Raw genomic sequence first — 20,701 nt, 5'->3', positions numbered from 1 at the left:
AATTAATTTTCGTTGATTGAAACACCCTGGAATTTACCCCTAAAGCTATGTATTTAAGTTTTTTACAAAACAACCTTATCACCTTCAAAGTACTCTCCATTACACTTAATGCATTTGTCAAATCTGTGATTCTATACTTGGAAACATTTTTCATACTCATCTGTTTGGGTGGCTAGCAGCACCTCCCTCATTTTTTTCTTCACCACATCATCCGGTCCCTCATCATTTGAGAAACCAAAAGAAGTTGCATGGAGCAAGGTCGGGTGAGTAATGTATGTGGGGCAAGAGAAGCATGATATTTTTTGCCCAAAACTAGTGCACTGAGATGGCTGCGTTAGCCAGGTGCATTGTCTTGTTGGTACAACCAGACCCCCATCTGCCACAAATCAGGCCTCTTGTTGCACACTGTTAAACAATCTTCTGACCTTCTAAAGAGAAAGTGCGATTAACAGCCTGACCTGGTGGAAGAACTCAATGTATTATCCCCCTCACATAAAAAAACAAACAAACAAACCAATGAGCATTGGGTTTTTTTTGGGTACCACCTGGTCTTTTAGGTCAAATTGATTGTATTATTTAATAATTTTGCATCTTGGTTGATTTTCTTTCTAGTTGATTGATAATTAGTTGAAAGCGAAATATTGAAGTCTGTTATTGTGTATGATCTATATTTTTCTCTTCATTTCTGTAAGGACTTTTAATGTATTTTGATGGCCTTTCACTTGGTGTGTGTGTTATGGTTATCATTTCTTGTTCAATTGAAGCTTTCATAATTAGATAGTGACTTTCTTTGTCTCATGTTATATCATTACTTTTGATTTCTGTTTTGTCTGAAATTTAATATTGTTACTTCAGCTTTCTATTAGCTGCTGTTAACTTGATTTATTTTTTCCATCCTTTGATTTTTTTTTTAGTTTATTTATCATTATAGCTAAGGTTCATTCCTTATAATCAGGTTATTAAAGGTGCAGTTTTTAAAATCCAGTGTATTCATCTTTGTCTTTTAACTGATGAATTCAGTCCACTTACCTTCAGTGTTCTTTTTGATAAATTTGGTTTCATTAATGTCATATTGTTAAACATTTTTTATGGTGTTACTGGTTTTAGTTTTCATGGTGATTTTTCATGTTGTATTCCTGTTTTTTTTTTGGTGGGTTTCTTGTTATTTTCTTTTTTGTGTTTTATCTTACGTAGTTTTCATCCTGTTTGTTTTGGTGAAGTTTTAATTTTTTTCTTTGTACGTTGTTTGCTTTTGTGGTTTTCTTTCTAATTTCAAAGTGGTTTTTTTTTGTACAGGTTTGTTGAACAGGTTGGTATCTTCTCTGTTCAAGTATTTATTGTTGATCAGTTTCCTCTGGTCTTATGTATTTATTTTTTTATTTTTGACTTCATAGAATATTTTCTACGATTCCTTGTTTTATTTAGTTCTGTTACACTTAACAGTACTGCTGTAGAATGTTTTTTTCATAATAATTTATAATGCTTTAGATTGCTGTCTGTTAAAGATTTTCTGTCCATAGATTTCCTTTTACTATTTTTTTGTAAAGTTAGATGTGTTTCTTAATAAGTTCCATTAGCTTTTCATTGACTGTAAAGGGTTTTAGTTCTCCCCCATTTAAGGGATTATTTTGCTGGATATAGGATTCTTGGCTGACATTTTTTTCTTTCAGTATTTGAATATATCATTTCGACGCTTTCTTGCCTGATGGTTTCAGCAAAAAAATCTTAACTTATCCTGATGATGTGTACTTTTATGTAATTTTTCTTTTTTGCTATGCAGCTCTCAAGATTGTTACCTTTTCTTTAATATTAGAAAGTTTGATTTATATTTCAAAGCAGTTTCCTTTTATGGTCAATCCCGTTTTGATGTCCTATTGACTTCCCGCATAGTTATTTTATGTTCTGACATGATGTTAGGGAAGTTTTCCCTTAATATGTCATTGATCACTTTCTCAGTAGTTTATTATTTCTTTCTATTCTGGGATATTTATCAGGCACATGTTGTTTTTTATGGTGTCCCATAGTATTCTTAGATTATGTTTAGTTTAGTTTTTTTTTTTTTGGGTTGATTTTATAACCCAGTCTTCATATATTTTGTTCTGGAGAGATTCATCTTCAATATAACGGATTCTTGATTCCAATATTTGTATCATGCTTTTTAGCTCTCTCACATTATTTTCCGGCCTTACGTATTTCTGTTTGAAGTTAAGTATTATTTCTAATTTTTTATTCATTTTGTCAGCATGGTCTTTGAAGGCACATCTGAGTTCTGGAATTATGGCATGTGTTTCTGCTCTATGTCTATTTAATTTTTCCTGCAGTGGCTTAAAGTAACTATAGACCATTGCTGTATCTCCATCTTTGGAGGATTGGTGGACCTCTCCTCCAGGACCTCTTCTGGATCCACATCTGAGTGTGGTATAGTTACTTTTGCTCTTTTCTCCTGTTTCTGCAAATGCATGGAGATCGACTGATGCTTCCAAGATAGAATGTTGTTGTCAGTTAATTTGTTTTTTATCTCTGACTCTGAATGCAGTTATCCCTACACACCTGCTGTCGATTGTTGAACATGGATAGTCAAGGTAGCCAGGCGATTCCACACCAGCCTAGTCTCCACTGGGTCTGAAGTTGACAAATATGGGGCCCATTAAAATCTGGTTCTGAGGCTGGCCCCAAGTTTCCAGGCGGTACTTGGCAATTGTTGATCAAACTAAGTTGTGAAAAAGGAGCAAAGTAACTAATTAGAATAGCGTGCATCAAAAACACCTGCAGGGTTTGTACCTGTTGAGCCCAATTACTATATAGGCATAGTCTTGTGGGCAGGCAGTGTTAGTACTTTGAGTCCTGGGACCGAGGAGTAAAGTTCACCCACTCCTGAGCCGACTGTCTCCTGTAATACATGCCCTCTTGATTTTGTACTTTCTCAGTCGGAGTCAGTAAGTCCTGATACTCTGGGAAACTTCCACAATCCACACCTTCCAGAGGCCCGGACACAGTTCCTTGTAGACACATGGCTCCCCAGTCTGGCAGATGTGCAGTGAGCAAGATGTGTGCCCTCCCAATCCCAGGCTCAGGGGCCTGTGCAACCTCCCAGCCAAGTTCCCATTCAAGTCTCTGCTCATTTATGTGGGGGAAGTGGAATTGATCAGAAGCATGTGAGGATCTTGGTTCCTTTACTCTGGTATCCCCAGTGGAAACATTTTAGTGGATGAATTCACTAAAAATTTAAAAATCAGGAGAATAAAATGATTAGAGGGTGAAGGGAGACGTCGGACAGTGTAGGATATGACAAAATAATAATTCATACATTATCAAGGGTTCGTGAGGGGAGGGGGAGCAGGGAGGGAGGGGGAAAATTAGCTGATACCAAGGGCTCAAGCAGAAAGCAAAGTTTTGAGAATGATGATGGCAACAAATGTACAAATGTGCTTGACACAATGGATGTATGCATGGAGTGTGATAAGAGTTGTACGAACCCCCAGTAAAATGAGTTAAAAAAAAAGATAACAGGAAGTCACCGGTAGAAATAAAGCAGGATGCAGCACATTAAACAAACAAACAAATAAATAAACAAGTGAACTATGACAGGGCCTAGGCTTTTACTTTGCACATAGGAGATGGGCGATAAATTCTTGTTGAGATAGTTAACAGCATGAATTTTTAAGTCAGTATGCTCAAATCTCACTTCTATCACCTATTGGCTTCAAGTGTTCTCTTCATTAAAATGAGATAGTTATATGAAATTAACAGGTAAATGTAAAATCCATTAAGTTATATTGCTAATGATTCAAAATATTCATTGATTTTGAGTAAATTTCAATTCATAGCAAGCTCTGCGGTGCTTCAGAAGCTATACATCTTTATGGAATTAGTGTGTCACATCTTTCCTTTATGGATGTAAAACGGTTAGCACAGCTGAGTGCTTAACCACTGCCCCACGAGAGTCCCCTGCTTCAATGGCACGTTAGCTAATTTGGTAGGAAGGGTGGGTAAACAGTGAATGACTAAGTAATTGAAATAAATATTCAGCCTGAAAAGTAGTTCACTAGAAAGTAGTACTCAGTAGGTTTGTGTCTGTGCTCTCCTTCTAATAATCACTTAGGCATCTTTGTGACAATTATAGTTTAAATAGTTTAAATTATAATTTGAACTATACATTTATTCAAAAGGTGTAAAAACAGGACTGTAAGTGTATGGAGAAAAAACACTTGACTTCAATTTTGACCTGGATCTGGAGCTGATAACAATTTTGGTGATGTGTTGAGAGGCAAGACGAGTTTTTAATTGTAACCAAAAATCTAAGTGTCTTAAATGTTTTCATGCTTTTGTGAATTACCAGACAACCCTGTGAAGTGAGTGATTTTATATAGATGAAGTTGAGCCTCAGTTTCGTTTTTGCTTTCATTACTTAATGTTCATGGTGAGCAGGAATGCAATTGGTAAAGAACTTGTCTATTTAGAGCGATATTGCATATATCTTTCTAAAAAAATCACAGAAATCTGTATTGTGTGACAGTGACACTAACCAAAGCACACACAGGCTGGAAGTTTGGGGCACATGTATGTTGTTGTTGTGTAACCTGAAATGGCTGGAGAGGAGCCTGAAGGGAGTTTGAGAAAGACATTATTTAAAGCTACATAAATAATTTAGAACCAGCATGAATGGATTCCTCTAAAAACCATTTTTTCTTTATAATTAAATGTTTAACACATGCAGAATTTTGAAAAATTCTGCTCCAAGGGTCAAAAAACAAAATATTTTTTTCTATTATTAGCTATTATTGATTTTTACATATACATACTACTCAGGTTATACTTGTGAAGATCAACTGATGGTGATAACTAAAATAAAATTGTAGGGGGCCAGAAAATGCAGAATTAGGGAGCTGTTTTCTTGGCCTCCCAACTTAGAACTGTAGTGGAGTTAAATTTCTGAATGTAGCTCTTTTAAAAACAGTTTTATTAGCACTTTACCCACATGTCATTAATTCAGTTATATCAAGAAGAGTTGTACAATTATAACCACATTCAATTCTAGAGCAGTTTATTCCTTATGTATTCATGTAATTTCCCCATTCCAATTGTGGCAAAAATATACACAACAAAACATTCTCCAATTCCACAACTTCTACAAGTATAATTCAGTGGCAATGACTGTGCTCTTTGTGTTAAACAGCCAGTATTGATGTCCTTTTCCAAGTTATCCCACCACCATTAACATAAACTCAATGTCCCCTAAGGAACAGCTCTTTCTCCTTCACTCATGGTAACCGCTGGTTAAGTTTGGTTTCTTTCTTTTAGTAGTTTTCAGTATTCACATATCATACACTTCCATGGTTAAATTGCTTTAAAAAAGAGTTGTATATACATCATCACCATCAGTTCTTGTGCTCCTTCCCACCTCCTGCAGTCGTTGTTTTTTCCTCAAATCCCCTAACCCTCCCCACCACCCTTCCACGTCCCTGATACCCCATTGCCTTATTGTCTATGCTTCTACCCCTGTGCTTCACAAAGTGGGAAAACCCAACAGAAGCAATAAGAAACATACACAAAACAAAGTGGCATGAAGAAAATAATAATAATATAAAGGTAAAAATACAAATAAAAGCCCACCATCAATATTTAAAAAGGCCAGAGATGCAATTTCTGCCATGGAATAGGCAAGAAATACTTAAGCCTAGAGCAAATTCAGGTTGGGTCAAGAGGGAAGTCAACTGACCAAGTATGTATCATAATATAGCTCTTCTACCCAAGTTTTTCTAATTCACAGCAAATGATAAGCTGGGACTGAGCAAATACGGTGTTTGCAGCACTGAGTGAGAGGATTGGTCAGTTTTCATTACCACCCCTCTGTCTCTAAGGATAAGCCATTTTGAAGCAGAGGCAGAGGGAGAATCTCAAGTACCATGTTCAAGATCTCTGTCTGATATGTGGGAGGCCCCAAGAGGATATGCATCGGAGACTTTGGCATGGAGATGCAGAAGAGCAGCCCTGAGACTGGGATACCTTCTTATCTAGCCTGAAGCTATGGAACTATGGGTCAGAGTGACAGACAGGCTGCCTTCTTGGCCCATGGAGGCAAAGGCCAAGGGCCCATTTGGTAGAAGAAAAACGTTTCTAATATGTGGCTGAGAGACTGGAGAGAGGGAGAGGGAGGCAGGTTTGGCTGCTGACTGAGGTGACCAATGTCTGTACATGTCATTACTGTTTGCTGATTCTCTTTTGTGGTAAACCATTGACTTCTCTAATAAACTCCTTTATTTGTGAGCATTGTCTGTGAATTCTTTGTGGTCATTGCAATGAGTTATCAAACCTAGCATATTAATCCTATGGAAGCAGACTAGAGTAGTGTGGGAGGAAGGTTGGTGTCAGAATAGGTAACGAAGAATAAAGTGTGGAGGTATTTTTGACTCTTGGCTTGTGGCAGTAACGAAGCCACAGGAGGTCAGATAGGTCCACCTCTGTGCCGTTTACTGCACGAATCTTACAAGTATTTTTATAAATCGTAGTTAGATCATAGGTGGATTTCTGTTTTATTATATATCCTATAGTTAATATTTTATGGAAAAATAATATTTAGACTTTCAAACAGCCAGTTTAGGAACATAACTAACTTCTTCATTAGAACTTGTCTGTATTAATCATTTTATAAACTGGAGTATATAGAGAGCTTTGAAGAACCACACAAGAAACTTAGATTATAACTGTTTGTACTAAAAATGGTATAAGTTTACTCTAACCACAGGTTTCTAAACCTGCCTAGCATTTGAGGTTTTAACACTGTCAAGACCTTAACTGGACCTCAGGAATCTACATTTAAAAAAAACTATTTTCCTGTTAATTCATTCACATTTAGACCAGCCTAGCACCAGTTAGGAACCACTACTTTGGGAACCATTGCTCTTGAGGGTTATGGCTTTCTTTCTATGACTTTTTATCTTTTGTAGTGTTTAGGAGAAAACATTATATTCCCATATAAAATTATTTGGTGATGTCAAATTTATATGTATGCGCTTTCTGTTCAATTGCTCAAGCAGTGATATAAGGAGTGACTTGGAAATATATGTGGTATTTTAAAAGGGTGACTGACCCAAGAATATATTGCAGTCCATGCTATCTTTTCTTTATGGCCTCCTAGAAAGTATCTACTCTTGGATAGAATTTTAAAACCAAGTATAGTTGATGTTGGGTTTACTCCTTAATAAGTATCCAACATTTATTATTGTAGCAACATTGTACTAAGAACTGGGTATGTAGAGATGATTACAATTTTGGCCTTTAAAAGTCTTAGCTCTTAAAGCCTGCACAATCTTACCATAGAACTGCCAATTTAAATGTAATAAAAATGATAGATGATGACATTTATTTCTCGAAATGTTTGGTTCTGCAGTTGAACCAGTAGTTCTTAAATCTAATTGTACTTAAAATTCATTGCTGGAACTAAAACCAAGAAATACGGATGCTAGGATCCCACTCTCAGGCCTGTAAATTTAGTCTGTTACCAGGAGAGACCAGTCCCTGTAAAAGGTATTATGTTCTGTAAAGGACAGCAAAAAAGAGGAAGGCCCTTAATGAGATGGATTGACACAGTGGGCTCAAATTTTTGTGCGCAATGGTGAGGATGGCACAAGACTCAGTGGTGTTCGTTCTGTTGTATGTGGGGTTGGTGTGAGTTGGAACTGAATGGATGGCACATAACAATAGCAGGCATGCTAATCTCAGTGTATTTTTTAAAAACATCACAAATAAAGAAAGCTCCGCAACTGTAGGCATAGTGTGTATATTTTAAAACTCCACACCCATAGACAAATAGAGAAGACAAAGACCAATAAATGTTAGAAAAGGAATCATGTACGAAGCTGAAACGGTATGCTAACCTGAAGCTCTGGGACTAATCAGATTAAGTATTTATTATATCAGTGGTTGATTTTTCTGATTTCCATGGAATTCTAAGGTTAAGTAGACTTTTAGTAGTGTATTTCATGTCAAAGTCTTATACTCAGGAGAGATTTGAGATCTAGCTGCCAGTGGAGTAGTCATACATTGCTTTGGATTTTAAATTTGTGTTTGCTTACTCTAGCTACACTAGGCAGAATGTGTTTAAGTGAATAAGAAATATGCAAAGAAATGAGATAGGAATTTGTTGTGGTAGTGTAGGCAAGGTCTAGGACAAGACTCCTAGCAGTAGACAGGTGAAAGTCTCAGTAAATCGACATCTTTGAGAAATAAGGGCGGGGCGGGTGGCGGGTGTGTGTGTGTGTGTGTTATACTAGCTATGGAAGCTGAGTAAAAAGAAAGAGCTGAGCAAAGACAGAATTTTTACTTGAACAGCTTAGATGATGGTGCTACTAGAGATGAGAGACTACTGAAGGAGGCTTGTTAGAGGCACTTGTAGGACTCAGGTGGAGATGTTAAGTAGGCCAATGACAAGATAGATTGACAAGATGACTACAATGGGCTCAAGCATAGGACTATTGTGAGGAGGGCGCAGGACAGGGCAGTGTTTAGTTTCGTTGTGCATAAGGTTGCTATGGGCCAGAACTGACTTGATGGCACCTAACAACAATCTACATGTAGTCTAGGGAGAAAAAAATAGTAAATATAAAAGAATTTATCAGTGCTTGCACTGCAACCCAGGCTAAGATAGGTGGCAACTGAACTGGCCAAAGAATATCAGTTAAAAGTGGTCTGTGAATGGTTATTAACTAATTTTTCAATTATCTCACTTCAGAGATCATAGAAGCAAGGAGATAGAAATACCTCTTAACTCTAAACTGGCAAGCACTTAACATACTCATATGTGCATGTTTGTACATTTGTTACGAAAGAGACTTTCCCTTCTAAATGTGAACCACAGTATATTGTTTGGTAAACAATGAGATGAGACAAACTATTTGATACCATTCTCTTTTTTTCCTTCTTAAAAATAGACCTTAATTTTTCCATGCCATTTCATTAGCGTTTGCCGGATGTTTTTTGGAATATTTAGTATTCTATTGTGAATATACTATCTTTAATTACACCTGTTTTATTATCATCTAAGGGAGCCGTGGCGTAATGGAAACTACTAGTTGCTCAATGGGAGAAAGATAGAACTTTCTACTCCTATAAACAAGTAGTCTTGAGATCTCATGGGCAGACAGTTCCACCCAGTTCTATAGGGTTACTTTGGGTCATCATCGACTCCATGGCAGCCAATCTAGAATACTTCCAACTTTTTGTTCTAATCTCTTCTTAAAATGTCATTTCACTATCGTCACAAAGTATTTATTGCTATTTTATTGCTATGCTAATTAAAACTTTTTAACTTTAGAATTTAAATTTAGTATAAAGTTATTTTACAATTATGTAATATTCAATCTTAGTGTTCTTGTACATTTGTTAAGCAACCTCACTTTTTCCAAGTTTTTACTTAAGATTGTTTATTGTGATAAACTTTAGGTCAAGGTCAGCTATTCAAATAAACTAGTTGCTCCACAGGAGAAAGATGAGGCATTCTCCTTCCATAAATATTTAGTCTCAGAAACTCAAAGAGGTCATTCAATATGTACCCTTGCTTATGTGGTTGCTATGAGTCAGAACCGGCAACCAAACTCAACAGTGAGTTTGTTATTTGGTTTTGTATTTTTATGGCAATAATCGATATTGCTCTGATTTTTAAAATTAAATACCATATGGTATTCTCTGCTTGGGAGAAAGGTGAGGCTTTCTAGTCCCATAAACAGTTACAATTGAATGAATATTCTGCTCTTGCTTTTTTTGGAGCCGTATCCATATTTATCTTTTTTAACTTTTATCCTTTTAAAGTTCATGACGACAGTATTGGTGTCAAACTCCCCAGGAGAAAGCTAAGATGTTATTAATGTGGAATAGAAAGTGCATTTATTTATTTTATTTTTTGTCTTCCTTGGGTTCTGAAGTCCTAAGTCCATAATATGATTATCTTGATCTTAGTCTAACTTCTTCTCAATCTTTATTACTGTATTTTTTTTTTTTTACTCATTTGTGACTTTTTTCGGGGGGGGGGGCTTATAGCTTTAAAGAAATCTCAAAATTGATTATATTGGAAAACTGAAAATAACTCCGTTCAGCTTTTATCAGGCTTAATAGACTGCTATGTCTTTGGAGGATGAGCCTACTTTATATTTGTTAAAGGGTTTGTAGAGTGCATTGGGTCATAACAGAGGAAGATCAGTTTTGTTTATTGGTACTGCACCATAAAGGCCTCTTAAATACATTTATGTTGTACTTTTCTAAAATCCTCAGAAAGTAATTTTATCCACTTTTATCCTAGAATTAGAAACCAGTCAAAGTGGCTAAGTAAGCTTTAAGCTCTTTTTCTGTTATCTTGAGCTCTCTTCAGTCTCTGTAAACCGAAATAGCCTTTCCTTATCCTCTATGACAAGAATGCTGATTAAGTGAATTCAAGAACTGAATAGATTTGTATAAATTTTTGAAAATCTCTTATTAACCAAACTCTTATTCTTCAAAATTCAAGAATTAGGAAATGAAAAAAATTGGCTAACCTGGGATTCTTTCACAGTGTACTACCCTAACCTAACAAGCAATTAAGCTACACTTTTTTGGTGTTGAACCCTTCCACTTCTTAGAGAGTTCTTCATATTGGCATGGAATATGCTTCCTTTGTTTAATGTTTTTTTCATAGTTTATAAGTCTCTCAGGAGTCACACAGAATATGCCTATTTGTATTTTTATGATCTTTTTGTGTTCTTTTGTCCTCTTTGTGCTAACCAGTTTCAGTTGTTTTCAGAGCAGGCTAAGCTGGCATCTTCTCCTCCACAGTTACTAGCCTGTAGGAGTCAGCATTCAACAGAAGTTTTTGCTATTTTTTCCCCCTACAAAATTTAGTCCTCTAAAAGCATATGTACAACTTAAGTCTTCATTACTCAGAAGCCTGTGGGCTGACTCTTGTCCATGACCTTAACCATTTGGCCTCAACTTACCTCATCGATTATTGCCTCTCCTCTCCTAGTCCTATTTAGCCAAACTAGGCTACTATTTGTTCCTACTATCTACCCTGCCCATTCCCTGCCTTTTTGAAGCTATTTGTCTAGATTAATAGAAACAAATTACATGAAATTTCCCTTTATACAACTTTGTTCCTTAATTTTTAGATGATACTGATATTTAGTAAGCTTGTTCATGTGAAAATGTTTAAAATAGTTGTAGATTTTTGCCTTGGTGTGTTTTGTTTTAATAGAACAAGAACTAGTGATGGTTTTCAAAGCGGTTTTCCATATAATAATTAAAAAATCATGTATCTCATCTGCATGATAGAATCTGTGTTAGTGTAACATATAGGCAGTAATATGCTTAGTTATGGGTTTTATTTGTTATGTTGGACCAGGGCTGGGGACTGGGGTAAGTAAGCCCGACTGTTGTTTTAAGTAGAATTTCTAATTTAATACCGTCTGTATTTTAATTGAGGATAAAAGATGGGCAACTTGATGCAGGCATAATGCATTTCCAGAAAAGTACGTAACTCTATAGGTTTTGTTTACTAAGGTAAAGGTCAGTTAAATGTGCCCTGGTGGTACAATGGTTGAAGCATTGGGCTGCTAGCCTCAAGGTCTGCAGTTCAGACCTACTAGCTACTCCACAGGGGAGAGATGAGTCTTTCTGTTCCTATAAAGATGTAGTCTTTGAAATACAAAGGAGTGGGTCCATCCTGTCCTCCAGTGCTGTTGAGTCCAGTGAGTTTGGTTTTGGTTTAGTAAGGACAACAGGAAGTGTTTCTTTACTCTTCAAAAAGTCTTAGTACTTAATTTAAAAGACCACTTTGAAATTATAGAAATACTTTTCATATAGTAATGAGACTTTATTTTACATCAACTCTCCTGTCTTTCTCTCCATCTTACATCCTAGTCTAACAAAAGCTTCACCCTTCCTTTCAGTAACTATGAAAGGAGAGCATGAGAAACTGGTGGAGCAGAGGCTATTCTGAGTGAGGCCCTTTCTTACCGAAGGCACTTAGTGTTAAGAACAAGAGTGTTTTTAGAAGATAGTCTGTAGTCCACAGAGGTATACCTTAGTTAAAATGTATTTCTGTAGCCTTAAAAGAAGTGTATGTAAATTGATTCACTGCTTAAACAGAGTTGTGACAGAATAAGAAATAGTGTTACTTGCAAAGATATTTTAGGCCATTATGATTTTAGAAAATATTTCTTCAAAATCTTTGGTTTCAAATGATAATTTTTTTAAGTTTGTGCTTTTCATGAAATCTTTAGCACATGATGACCAAAAATACGATGCAACAAAAATACTTAACCTTCATTTGAATTGTTGCTGCTTTTCATTTTTATTATTCAGCAGTTAGGTATGGGGGAGGTCAGAGAGGAGACTTTACACTAGGTTTTTACAGTGATTTATGTTAAAGTACTAGATCTCAGCAGATTTCATATTATTTGATTCACAATTTGATTGTATTAAAAATCATCTGAAAATGAGACCTTAAAAACAGGATCTTAACTCTCACTCTCAGACGGTCAGATACAGTAGAGATATTGTTTAATCAAGACTGACTCCTTTGTGCATGTACACTGTGTGTGCCCTTGTATACACATATTCCAATTTTAACAGTCTTGTCTACTTGAACTGTATTATTTGTGTGTAGAATAAAAGTAGAAGTAGTGCCATGATTTTTTTTCTTAGTAATCACCAGGATCTAAGACCTGTGACATTTTAGAGGTTGAGACCTGAAAGCACTTGGAGATAGGATCTTCCAAGAGATTTTAGCTTAAAGATCATCTGGGTAGAAAGAAACACTCCATCATCTGAGGGCTCTTATTTGTAGTTTCACTGTAGCCTTTTGGGGACTGTGCCTTGGTCCTCAGTGTTTGTGTAGTCATGGAGACCCAGGTGGCCAGCAGCTGGTCTCTTGCCCCGAGGGTGTTCATTTTTACATGACTTTTTCCTTGCTGCTCTCAAAGAAAAGTCTCTACTATTGCAAGTTGGCATGAAAATAATAAATAGTGAGTGCCAGTGTAAATCTGAACAGTTTTAGGAAATAATGTTTTAAAAGAACATAAAAACCACGAGTTGCTGATCATGGAATGCATGGTGAAATATGCAGCCTAAATTTTTATAAAACAAAAGTGTAGACAACAACTACCATACTTTACGTTTAAAAACTTGCTAGTTAGCTAGGGCCTAATTTTAGTTACACATTGCTTTATTTAGAGAAATTCTGTTGTTTGACAAATTTAAGGGAAAGTGTTCTATCATGATTTTCTTCCCATAATGCCTCTACAGCATTACCAGGGCTTCTAGTTTTATTTGATTTCTGGTTAGAAGAAGCAACAAGGGAACAACAGTAAAATTACTAGAGACTGAACTACAGAGAATTCCTGTGAATTCTGAAGTTATAGAGAGAAGGGAAAAATGAAGAGTTAAAGGAAATGAGCAAAAGCAAAAATAATAACAAAGGTTAATAGAAAATTCTTAAAAGTTAAAATTTTGGCCTTGGTATAAGCAAACTGATATAATAAAATTAAGTGTTTTTAAAAATGTTAAATATCAATTTCTAAATATTTCTAAGAAATGGAAACAATGGTCATGTTGATATATGACTAAGTTTGAGGCAAATGGGGAAATATCCTACCCATTAGGTGTGCACTGTGGTGAGTGTCCTTGTGTTTACATTTGCTTTCTCATTTTTTTTTCCATATTGATGGAGAGCAGCCAGACCAAATCAATTTGGAATGCCTGGGATAGTGCCACCATATGTTCCCCCTCAGATGCTCAACATTCCACAGACCTCTCTACAAGCAAAGCCTATGGTAAGGGGATTTCTATTCTGTGGCCATCAGTTAGCAGTGCATCTGGTAGAGGACAGTTGGCCTTTAAAGTTACATTTGTGTTAAATTTTAATGTTAAAAGTTTTTAATACTAAAACAACAATTGCATGGAAAGGTGAATAGATGCAAATAGTTGTTAAATTAACAATAGACAAAGTAAAGAAAATATTAGCAAAATATGGGTTCTGTAGGCATTTGTTTCTCTTTATGAGCATGATATGTACCATTTTTGTTTTAGGCCCCACAGATGCCAAGCCCAGCTGGTGCTCCGGGTCAGGGTCCATACCCATATAGCCTCTCTGAGCCGGCTCTCACTTTGGAAACAAGTGGAAAGAATTTGGCTGAGCAGAACAACTATAGTAACATTCCTCATGAAGGGAAACATACTCCATTGTATGAACGATCCTCTCCAATAAATCCAGCTCAAAGTGTCAGTCCTAACCATGTGGATTCTACTTACTTTCCTGGTTCATCAACATCATCATCCTCAGATAATGATGAAGGCAATGGAGGCACTATGAAGTGAGTAGGACATAGCTGAAATCTTCTAGAGAGAGAGAGAGAGAGAGACTGCCATTGACTTACTTTATAGTTCTTAGTTTGCCCGCAGGAGAGACTGCCATTGACTTACTTTATAGTTCTTAGTTTGCCCGCAGGAATTCTGTGTTCAGCTGGCTACCCTATTGGACTGAATGTTCTTCTTAAAGGCCCAATTTGTTGCTGATAATTGATGATGATTATTTTGTGTTTGAACTGTAGCTAGTTGGACATTGAAGAGAGAGGAAGTATACGTTGTATATAATTAAACTGAGGTTTCTAGGATTTTAATTTTGTATTATATTAGTCCCATGGCTTAGAAAATTTCTGAAAAAACACACAAAACCAAACTCACTAATGAAGGCCGAACATGATGGTGGGACAAAAAGGAAGTAAAAAAAAAAATAGAGGAAAGAACCAGGAGGCAAAGAACATTTATAGAGACCTAAATATAGGCATGTACGTGTGTGTGTGTGTGTGTATACATAAAAATATATATATAATGAGAGGGGAATAGAGCTATGCACTCATACTATATGTTAAGAATTAAGGTTGCAGATGGACATTGGGCCTCAACTCAAGAACACTCTCTTCTAACAATCTGGCATTCTGTGATGCTTACCTTCCCTACCCAATTGCTGAAGGCAAAATGGGTGCATAAACAAATGTGAAGAAAGCTAATGATGCCTGACTATCAAAAGATAGAGCACCTGGGGTCTTAATGGCTTGAAGATAAACAAAGGGCCATCTAGCTCAGAAGCAACAAAGCAACAAAGTACATGGAAGAAGTACACTAGCCTGTGTGATCATGAGGTGTCGATGGGATCAGATATCAGGCATCCAGAATAAAATCATACCCAAGGTGAATTGGAAGGGCGGGGGGGCATGGAGTGGAGACCCAGTGCCCATCTGTAGACAATTGGATATCCCCTCACAGAGAGGTCACAGGGAAGAGATGAGCCAGTCAGGGTGCAGTCTAGCATCATTGAAACACATAACTTTCCTCTAGCTCTTTTGTGCTTCCTTCCCGTCACTATCATGACCTCAATTCTTCCTTACAAATTGGATTAGACCAGAGCATGCACACTGCTGCAGATAAGAGCCTGGAACACAGGGAATCCAGGATAGATAAACCCCTCAGGGCCAACAAAGAGAGTAGAGATACCAGGAGGATTAGGGGATGGTGGGGGGAGAAAAGGGGGATCAATCACAAGGATCAACCTAGAACCCCCTCCCAGGTGGAAAAATAACGAAAAAGTGGGTGAGGGGTGACGGAGGACGATGTAAGATATGAAAAAAATAATTATCAAGGCTTCATGAGAGAGGGTGGGCGGGGAAGGGAGGGGGAAGAAATGGGGCGCTGACATCAGGGGCTCGAGTGGGGAGAGAATGCTTTGAAAATGATGATGGCGGCATATGTGTAAATGTGCTTGACACATTGGAGGAATGTATGGATTGTGATAAGAGATGTAAGTGTCCCAATAAAAGTATTAAAGAAGGCAAAACCAAACCAAACTCACTGCCATCAAGTCTTTACTGATTCATAGTGACCCTATAGGACAGGATAGAACTGCGCCTGTGAGTTTCTGAGACTTAACTGTTTACTTGGGCTACTGTTTTTCTGGGAAAATGTTTAAAAATAATTGATTTGTGTGACTGTCAAAACACAAATGGTAAAATCTATTTAAGTTCGTGCCTTTGACCTTCATCTCTATCAAACTGATTTTTTCCCCCTATCTACAATAGCAGTTTTGTTAAGTTACATATTTTGTTTTTACATTATCTTGACTTATAGAGGAAAGAAACGCAATTTTCTCTTTTGCTAAACTTGCCAATTTCCTAAAAAATTCCAACTTAGAATATCAAGATCTTTCTTGAAACACTGCTTTTTGCTTCGCCAAGATCATAGAAAGCTACCTTCGAGCAGGCTGAGATTCTTCTGGTAAAGAAGTATTTTAAGCAGCCTGTATCCTTGTGTAAGGAGCTCTAGTGTCATAGTGGGCTACTAACCACAAGGTCAGCAGTATGAATCCATTCACTGCACTGCAAGGGAAAACCTCATCTTTCTGCTCCTGGAAATATTTACAACTTTGGAAACTCATAGGGGCAGTTCTACTCTGTCCAGTTCCTATGTGTTAGAACCAACTTTATGACATTGAGGATGAGTTTGAAAGTTAAAAAACCAAAAGGGAAGTTGTTTGGCATTGGCATTTCTAAACTGAAGGAACTGAAGGAAAAAAGTTAGCCTGGTATTGAAATATTGAAGGATTCTATGGGTAGAAATTGAATAATTCCAGAAGATGATAGTGATACAGTCACTGTTATCCAAAGGAACTGTTGTAAATTGAAACATTTCTGGAGATAGCATATGATTAAGAACCGATGGCATTGAATGAAGAAGTCTCAACATATGCTGAAGTTATTGGCTTCTTTTTTTAAAAAAAAAGAAGGCTCCAGGAATTGATGGAATACCAAATAAGATACTTCAATAAACAGATGCAGTGTCAAGAATTCTGGAAGGCCAGGTACCTGAACAAAATGACAGGGGCAAAAAACACATGTTTATACATACTTCAGAGAAAAGTAAACCTGACAGAAGGTAAAAGTTACTGAACATAATACCATTAATATCACACAAGTAAAAGTTCGCTGAAGATCATTTTAAATTACCTGTACCTATATATTTACAGGGAATCGCCAGGAATTAAAATCAGATTCAGAAGAGGATATGAAAGAAGGCATGTCATTGCTGGTTTCAGATGGATCTTGACTGAAAGCAGAAAAAACTAGAAAGATCTTTACCTGTGTTTTAACAAGTATGCAATGGCTTTGACTATGGATCATAACAAATTACAGTCCATAGCATTTCATTGTGCTGTATATGACTTATATGTGACCAAGAGTCAATTGTGTGAACCAAACAAGGGGATATTGTGGTTTAAAATTAGAAAAGGAAAGTCCCAGGATTGTGTTCTTTCTCATTCAGTATGTATGCTGAACAAATAAGACATTGAACTATGAAGCCAAATGAGGTATCTGTCATAGAGGAAGACTTAAGCAGATGCCACAGGTTAGAAGGTTAAAGACTATAACTGCTAGTATGGATTGCGCCTGAATGTGAAGAAAATGAAAATTCTCACAACTGGACTGATAAACAGTTTCATGGTAGCAGAAATAAATGAAGTTGTAAATGATTGCGTTCTGTCGACAATTAATGTTCCAGGAAGTAGCAGTCAAGAAATCCAGCAAATGATTCCATTGGCCATATCAACTAGAGAAGACTTCTGTACAGCCCTTTGTTTTGATAGTTGTGTTTGAACGAAGTCATAGGTTTTGTTGCTGTTGTTCTTTAAGCAGTTTTAGGAAAAAAGGTAGAAGAATAATGACCTTCAGACTGTGCATTGGTGAGCTATATCGAGTATACTACGGACTGAACAAATCTGTCCTAGATGAAGTAGTACCAGAGTGCTTCTTAGAAGTAGAGATTACAGGATTTTAGCTTGCTTACTTTAAATACATCACTAGGAACGACCAGTTTCTAGAAAAGACAACCTGCTTGGTAAAGTAGCTGTTGTTAGTTGCCGTTGAGTCCGTTTGGACCCATAGCAACCTTATTCACAACAGAACGAAACACTGCCCTGTCTTGTTCCATCTTCACAATAGTTCCTATGTTTGAGCCCATTGTGGCCATGCTGTCAGTCCATATCCCTGGGAAGCTGCCCTTCTACTTTACCAAGCATGGTGCTCTTCTCCTACGGCTGGTCTCTCTTTCCCTACAACATGTCCAAAATAGGGAAGACAAAGTCACCCTTCCCTCTAAGGAGCACTCTGGCTCTACTTCTTCCAAGACATACCAGTTTGTCCTTTTAGCAGTCCATGGTATTTCAATATTTTTTGCCAGCACCATAATTCAAATGCATCAATTCTTCCTCTGTATTTCTTATTAATTTGTTGTCAAATTTTACATGCATAAGAGGTGATTGAAAATACCATGGCTTGGGTCAGGCGCATCTCAGTCCTCTGGTTAACGTTTTTGTCTCATGCATCAGATTTACCTAATGTGATGTGTCTTTCGTTCTCTCACTGCTGCTTCCATGAGCACTGATTGTGATAAAGATAGAGGGTAGCTGAAACTGAAGGAAGCCTTGAGTTCGAATGACACAATAATCAAAACAGTTGACCCACATGAAGCAATGGTCATGAAGATGACGCAGGGCCAGGCAGCTTTCCATTCTGTTACACTTAGGAGTCCGAACTGACTTGATGGCAACTAGAAACAGTTAATCTTACATTGATTTCTAACATAAGAAATAGAAGAGACTTAATTTGCAATCATAGTGTAAGCTTTCATTACATAGTTACCTAAGGCAGGTTATTATACCTTTTCTGCCCTCTGAAAAACGTAATCTAATGTCTAATTACCTCTTAGGTGCAATTACTATAAATTTCTTAACATCCAAATTGTACACACTGTTTTCAGAGCAGCATGTGTAAATGTTTATTTACTCCCTGTGTAATCCTGAATTGTAAAGAGAAGTGAAAATGTAATTTAGCATTCAAACGTCTAAGAACAGGTTAATATAAAAAAAATCCACAAAAAATGTAATGAAAAGATAATGGCATTTTCCCATGAACTTTTGGAAGCCCCCCTAGATAAGCTCTTTTGTTGTTGTTAGATGTCTTCTAGCCAGTTCCAATTCACATGGAGCCTATGTATAACTGAATGAAACTCCGTGTTTGATCCTGTCCATCCTCAAAATTGTTATATTTGAGCTCATTGTTGGAGCCACTGTGTCAGTCCATCCCCTGACGGGTCTTGGTCTTTCTCTTTTTTTATTGACTTATTACTTTACCAAGCCTCGTGCTCTTTCCCCAGGAATAATCTCTCCTGATAACATGTCCAAGGTGCATGACACAAATTCTCACCGCTCTTGGTATTTAACTCTTCTGTCTTCCTTATTTAGTGTCCAACTTTCACATGCATCTGAGGCAATTGAAAGTACCATGGCGTGGATTAGGCCTACCATAGTCTGTAAATGACGTCCTTGCATTTCAAGACTTTAAACAAGTCTTGTGCAGCAGATTTGTCCAATACAGTATGCCCTTTTATTTGTTGATTACTGTGTCTATGAACGTTGATGGTGGATTCAAGGAGGGTGAAATCCTTGACAGTTTCAATGTTTTCTCCATTTATCCTGATGCTACCTATTGGTACTGTTGTGAAAAAAATTTTTTTTAATTGACATCCATACTGAAGGCTTCTCACTTTAAGGAAGCAAGATTGTGTCAATCGCATATCACAGATTGTAAATAAGCCTCCCTCAAATCCTGATGTCGAGTTTTTCTGATTATTTGCTCAGCATACATATTAAATATTGGGAGAGGATACAACCCTGATACATATCTCATGATTTTAAAATACGTGGTATTCTGTTGTTCTGTTTCTAAGACTGCCTTCATCTGTGAAAAAGTTCTGTATGAGCACAGTAGTTTTTCTGAGATTCCCGTCCTTCTCCAGGCTGTCTATAGTTTGCCATGGTGTACACAGTCAGTGCCTTTGTATAGTCAATAATTATTAACACTTGTAAGTATCTTTCTGGTATTTTCTGCTTGCAGGTAAGATCACCTGACATCTGAAACGATTCCCCTTGTTCCATAACATCCTGAGTTTGGCTTAAATTTCTGGTAGCTTCTTGTCAATGTACTGCTACAACTGTTTGCTGAATGATCATTAGCAAAATTTTATTTCATGTGATATTAATGATATTGTTTGATAGTTTCTACAATCTGTGGGATCACCTTTTTTTGGATTGAGTATAAATAATGGATTTCTTTCCATTGGTCAGGTAGCTGTCTACCAAATTTCTTGGCATAGGTGAATGAGGGCTTCCAGTGCTTCATTAGCTTGTTAAAACTTTTCCATTGCTATCCCATCAATCCTGGAGCCTAGTTTTTTGATAATGCGCTTAGTGCAGCTTGAACTTCTTCATTAAATGACCATCAGTTCTTGATCATACAAGGGATACCCCTCCAAACAAAACAGAATCCTATCCCCTCCCCCCCACAAAGCTTTGTATTTAACTGTTGTTTTTTTAACAAAACAACTGTATCTTCAAAGTACTTTCTATTACACTTAATACATTTGTCATCTGCAATTCCATTCTTTTTTTGAAATGCATCTGTTTGCATGGCTGACAGTACTTTCTGCCTCCCCTCCCCCCCCTTCACTTCTACTTCCTCAATTTTGCTGTCCTTTCATGTCCCTCTTCATGTGCAGAAACAAAAAGAAGTCACACGAACTTAGGTGAGTCAGATGTGTGGAGCAAGAGAGACATACTGTTTTTTTT

The 20,701-nt window shown here is 36.9% G+C and overlaps 1 protein-coding gene across 2 annotated transcripts in view; it reads left to right on the top strand.

The window, feature by feature from the left end:
* FAM120A (family with sequence similarity 120A) overlaps positions 1-20,701 on the top strand; it is a 159,615-nt gene that overhangs the window by 62,446 nt on the left and 76,468 nt on the right. For both annotated transcript variants that reach the window (XM_045285150.1, XM_045284905.1), the window contains exons 6-7: positions 13,702-13,799; positions 14,056-14,339. In XM_045285150.1, coding sequence (XP_045141085.1) covers positions 13,702-13,799; positions 14,056-14,339 — 382 coding nt within the window. The remainder of the gene's footprint in view (positions 1-13,701; positions 13,800-14,055; positions 14,340-20,701) is intronic.

This window comes from Echinops telfairi, unplaced genomic scaffold (genome assembly GCF_000313985.2).
Source record: "Echinops telfairi isolate 266 unplaced genomic scaffold, ASM31398v2 ScPeMD7_1;HRSCAF=3_0, whole genome shotgun sequence".
In the NCBI taxonomy this organism is placed as follows: Eukaryota; Metazoa; Chordata; class Mammalia; order Afrosoricida; family Tenrecidae; genus Echinops; species Echinops telfairi.
This window is presented reverse-complemented; position numbering and strand designations above follow the sequence as displayed.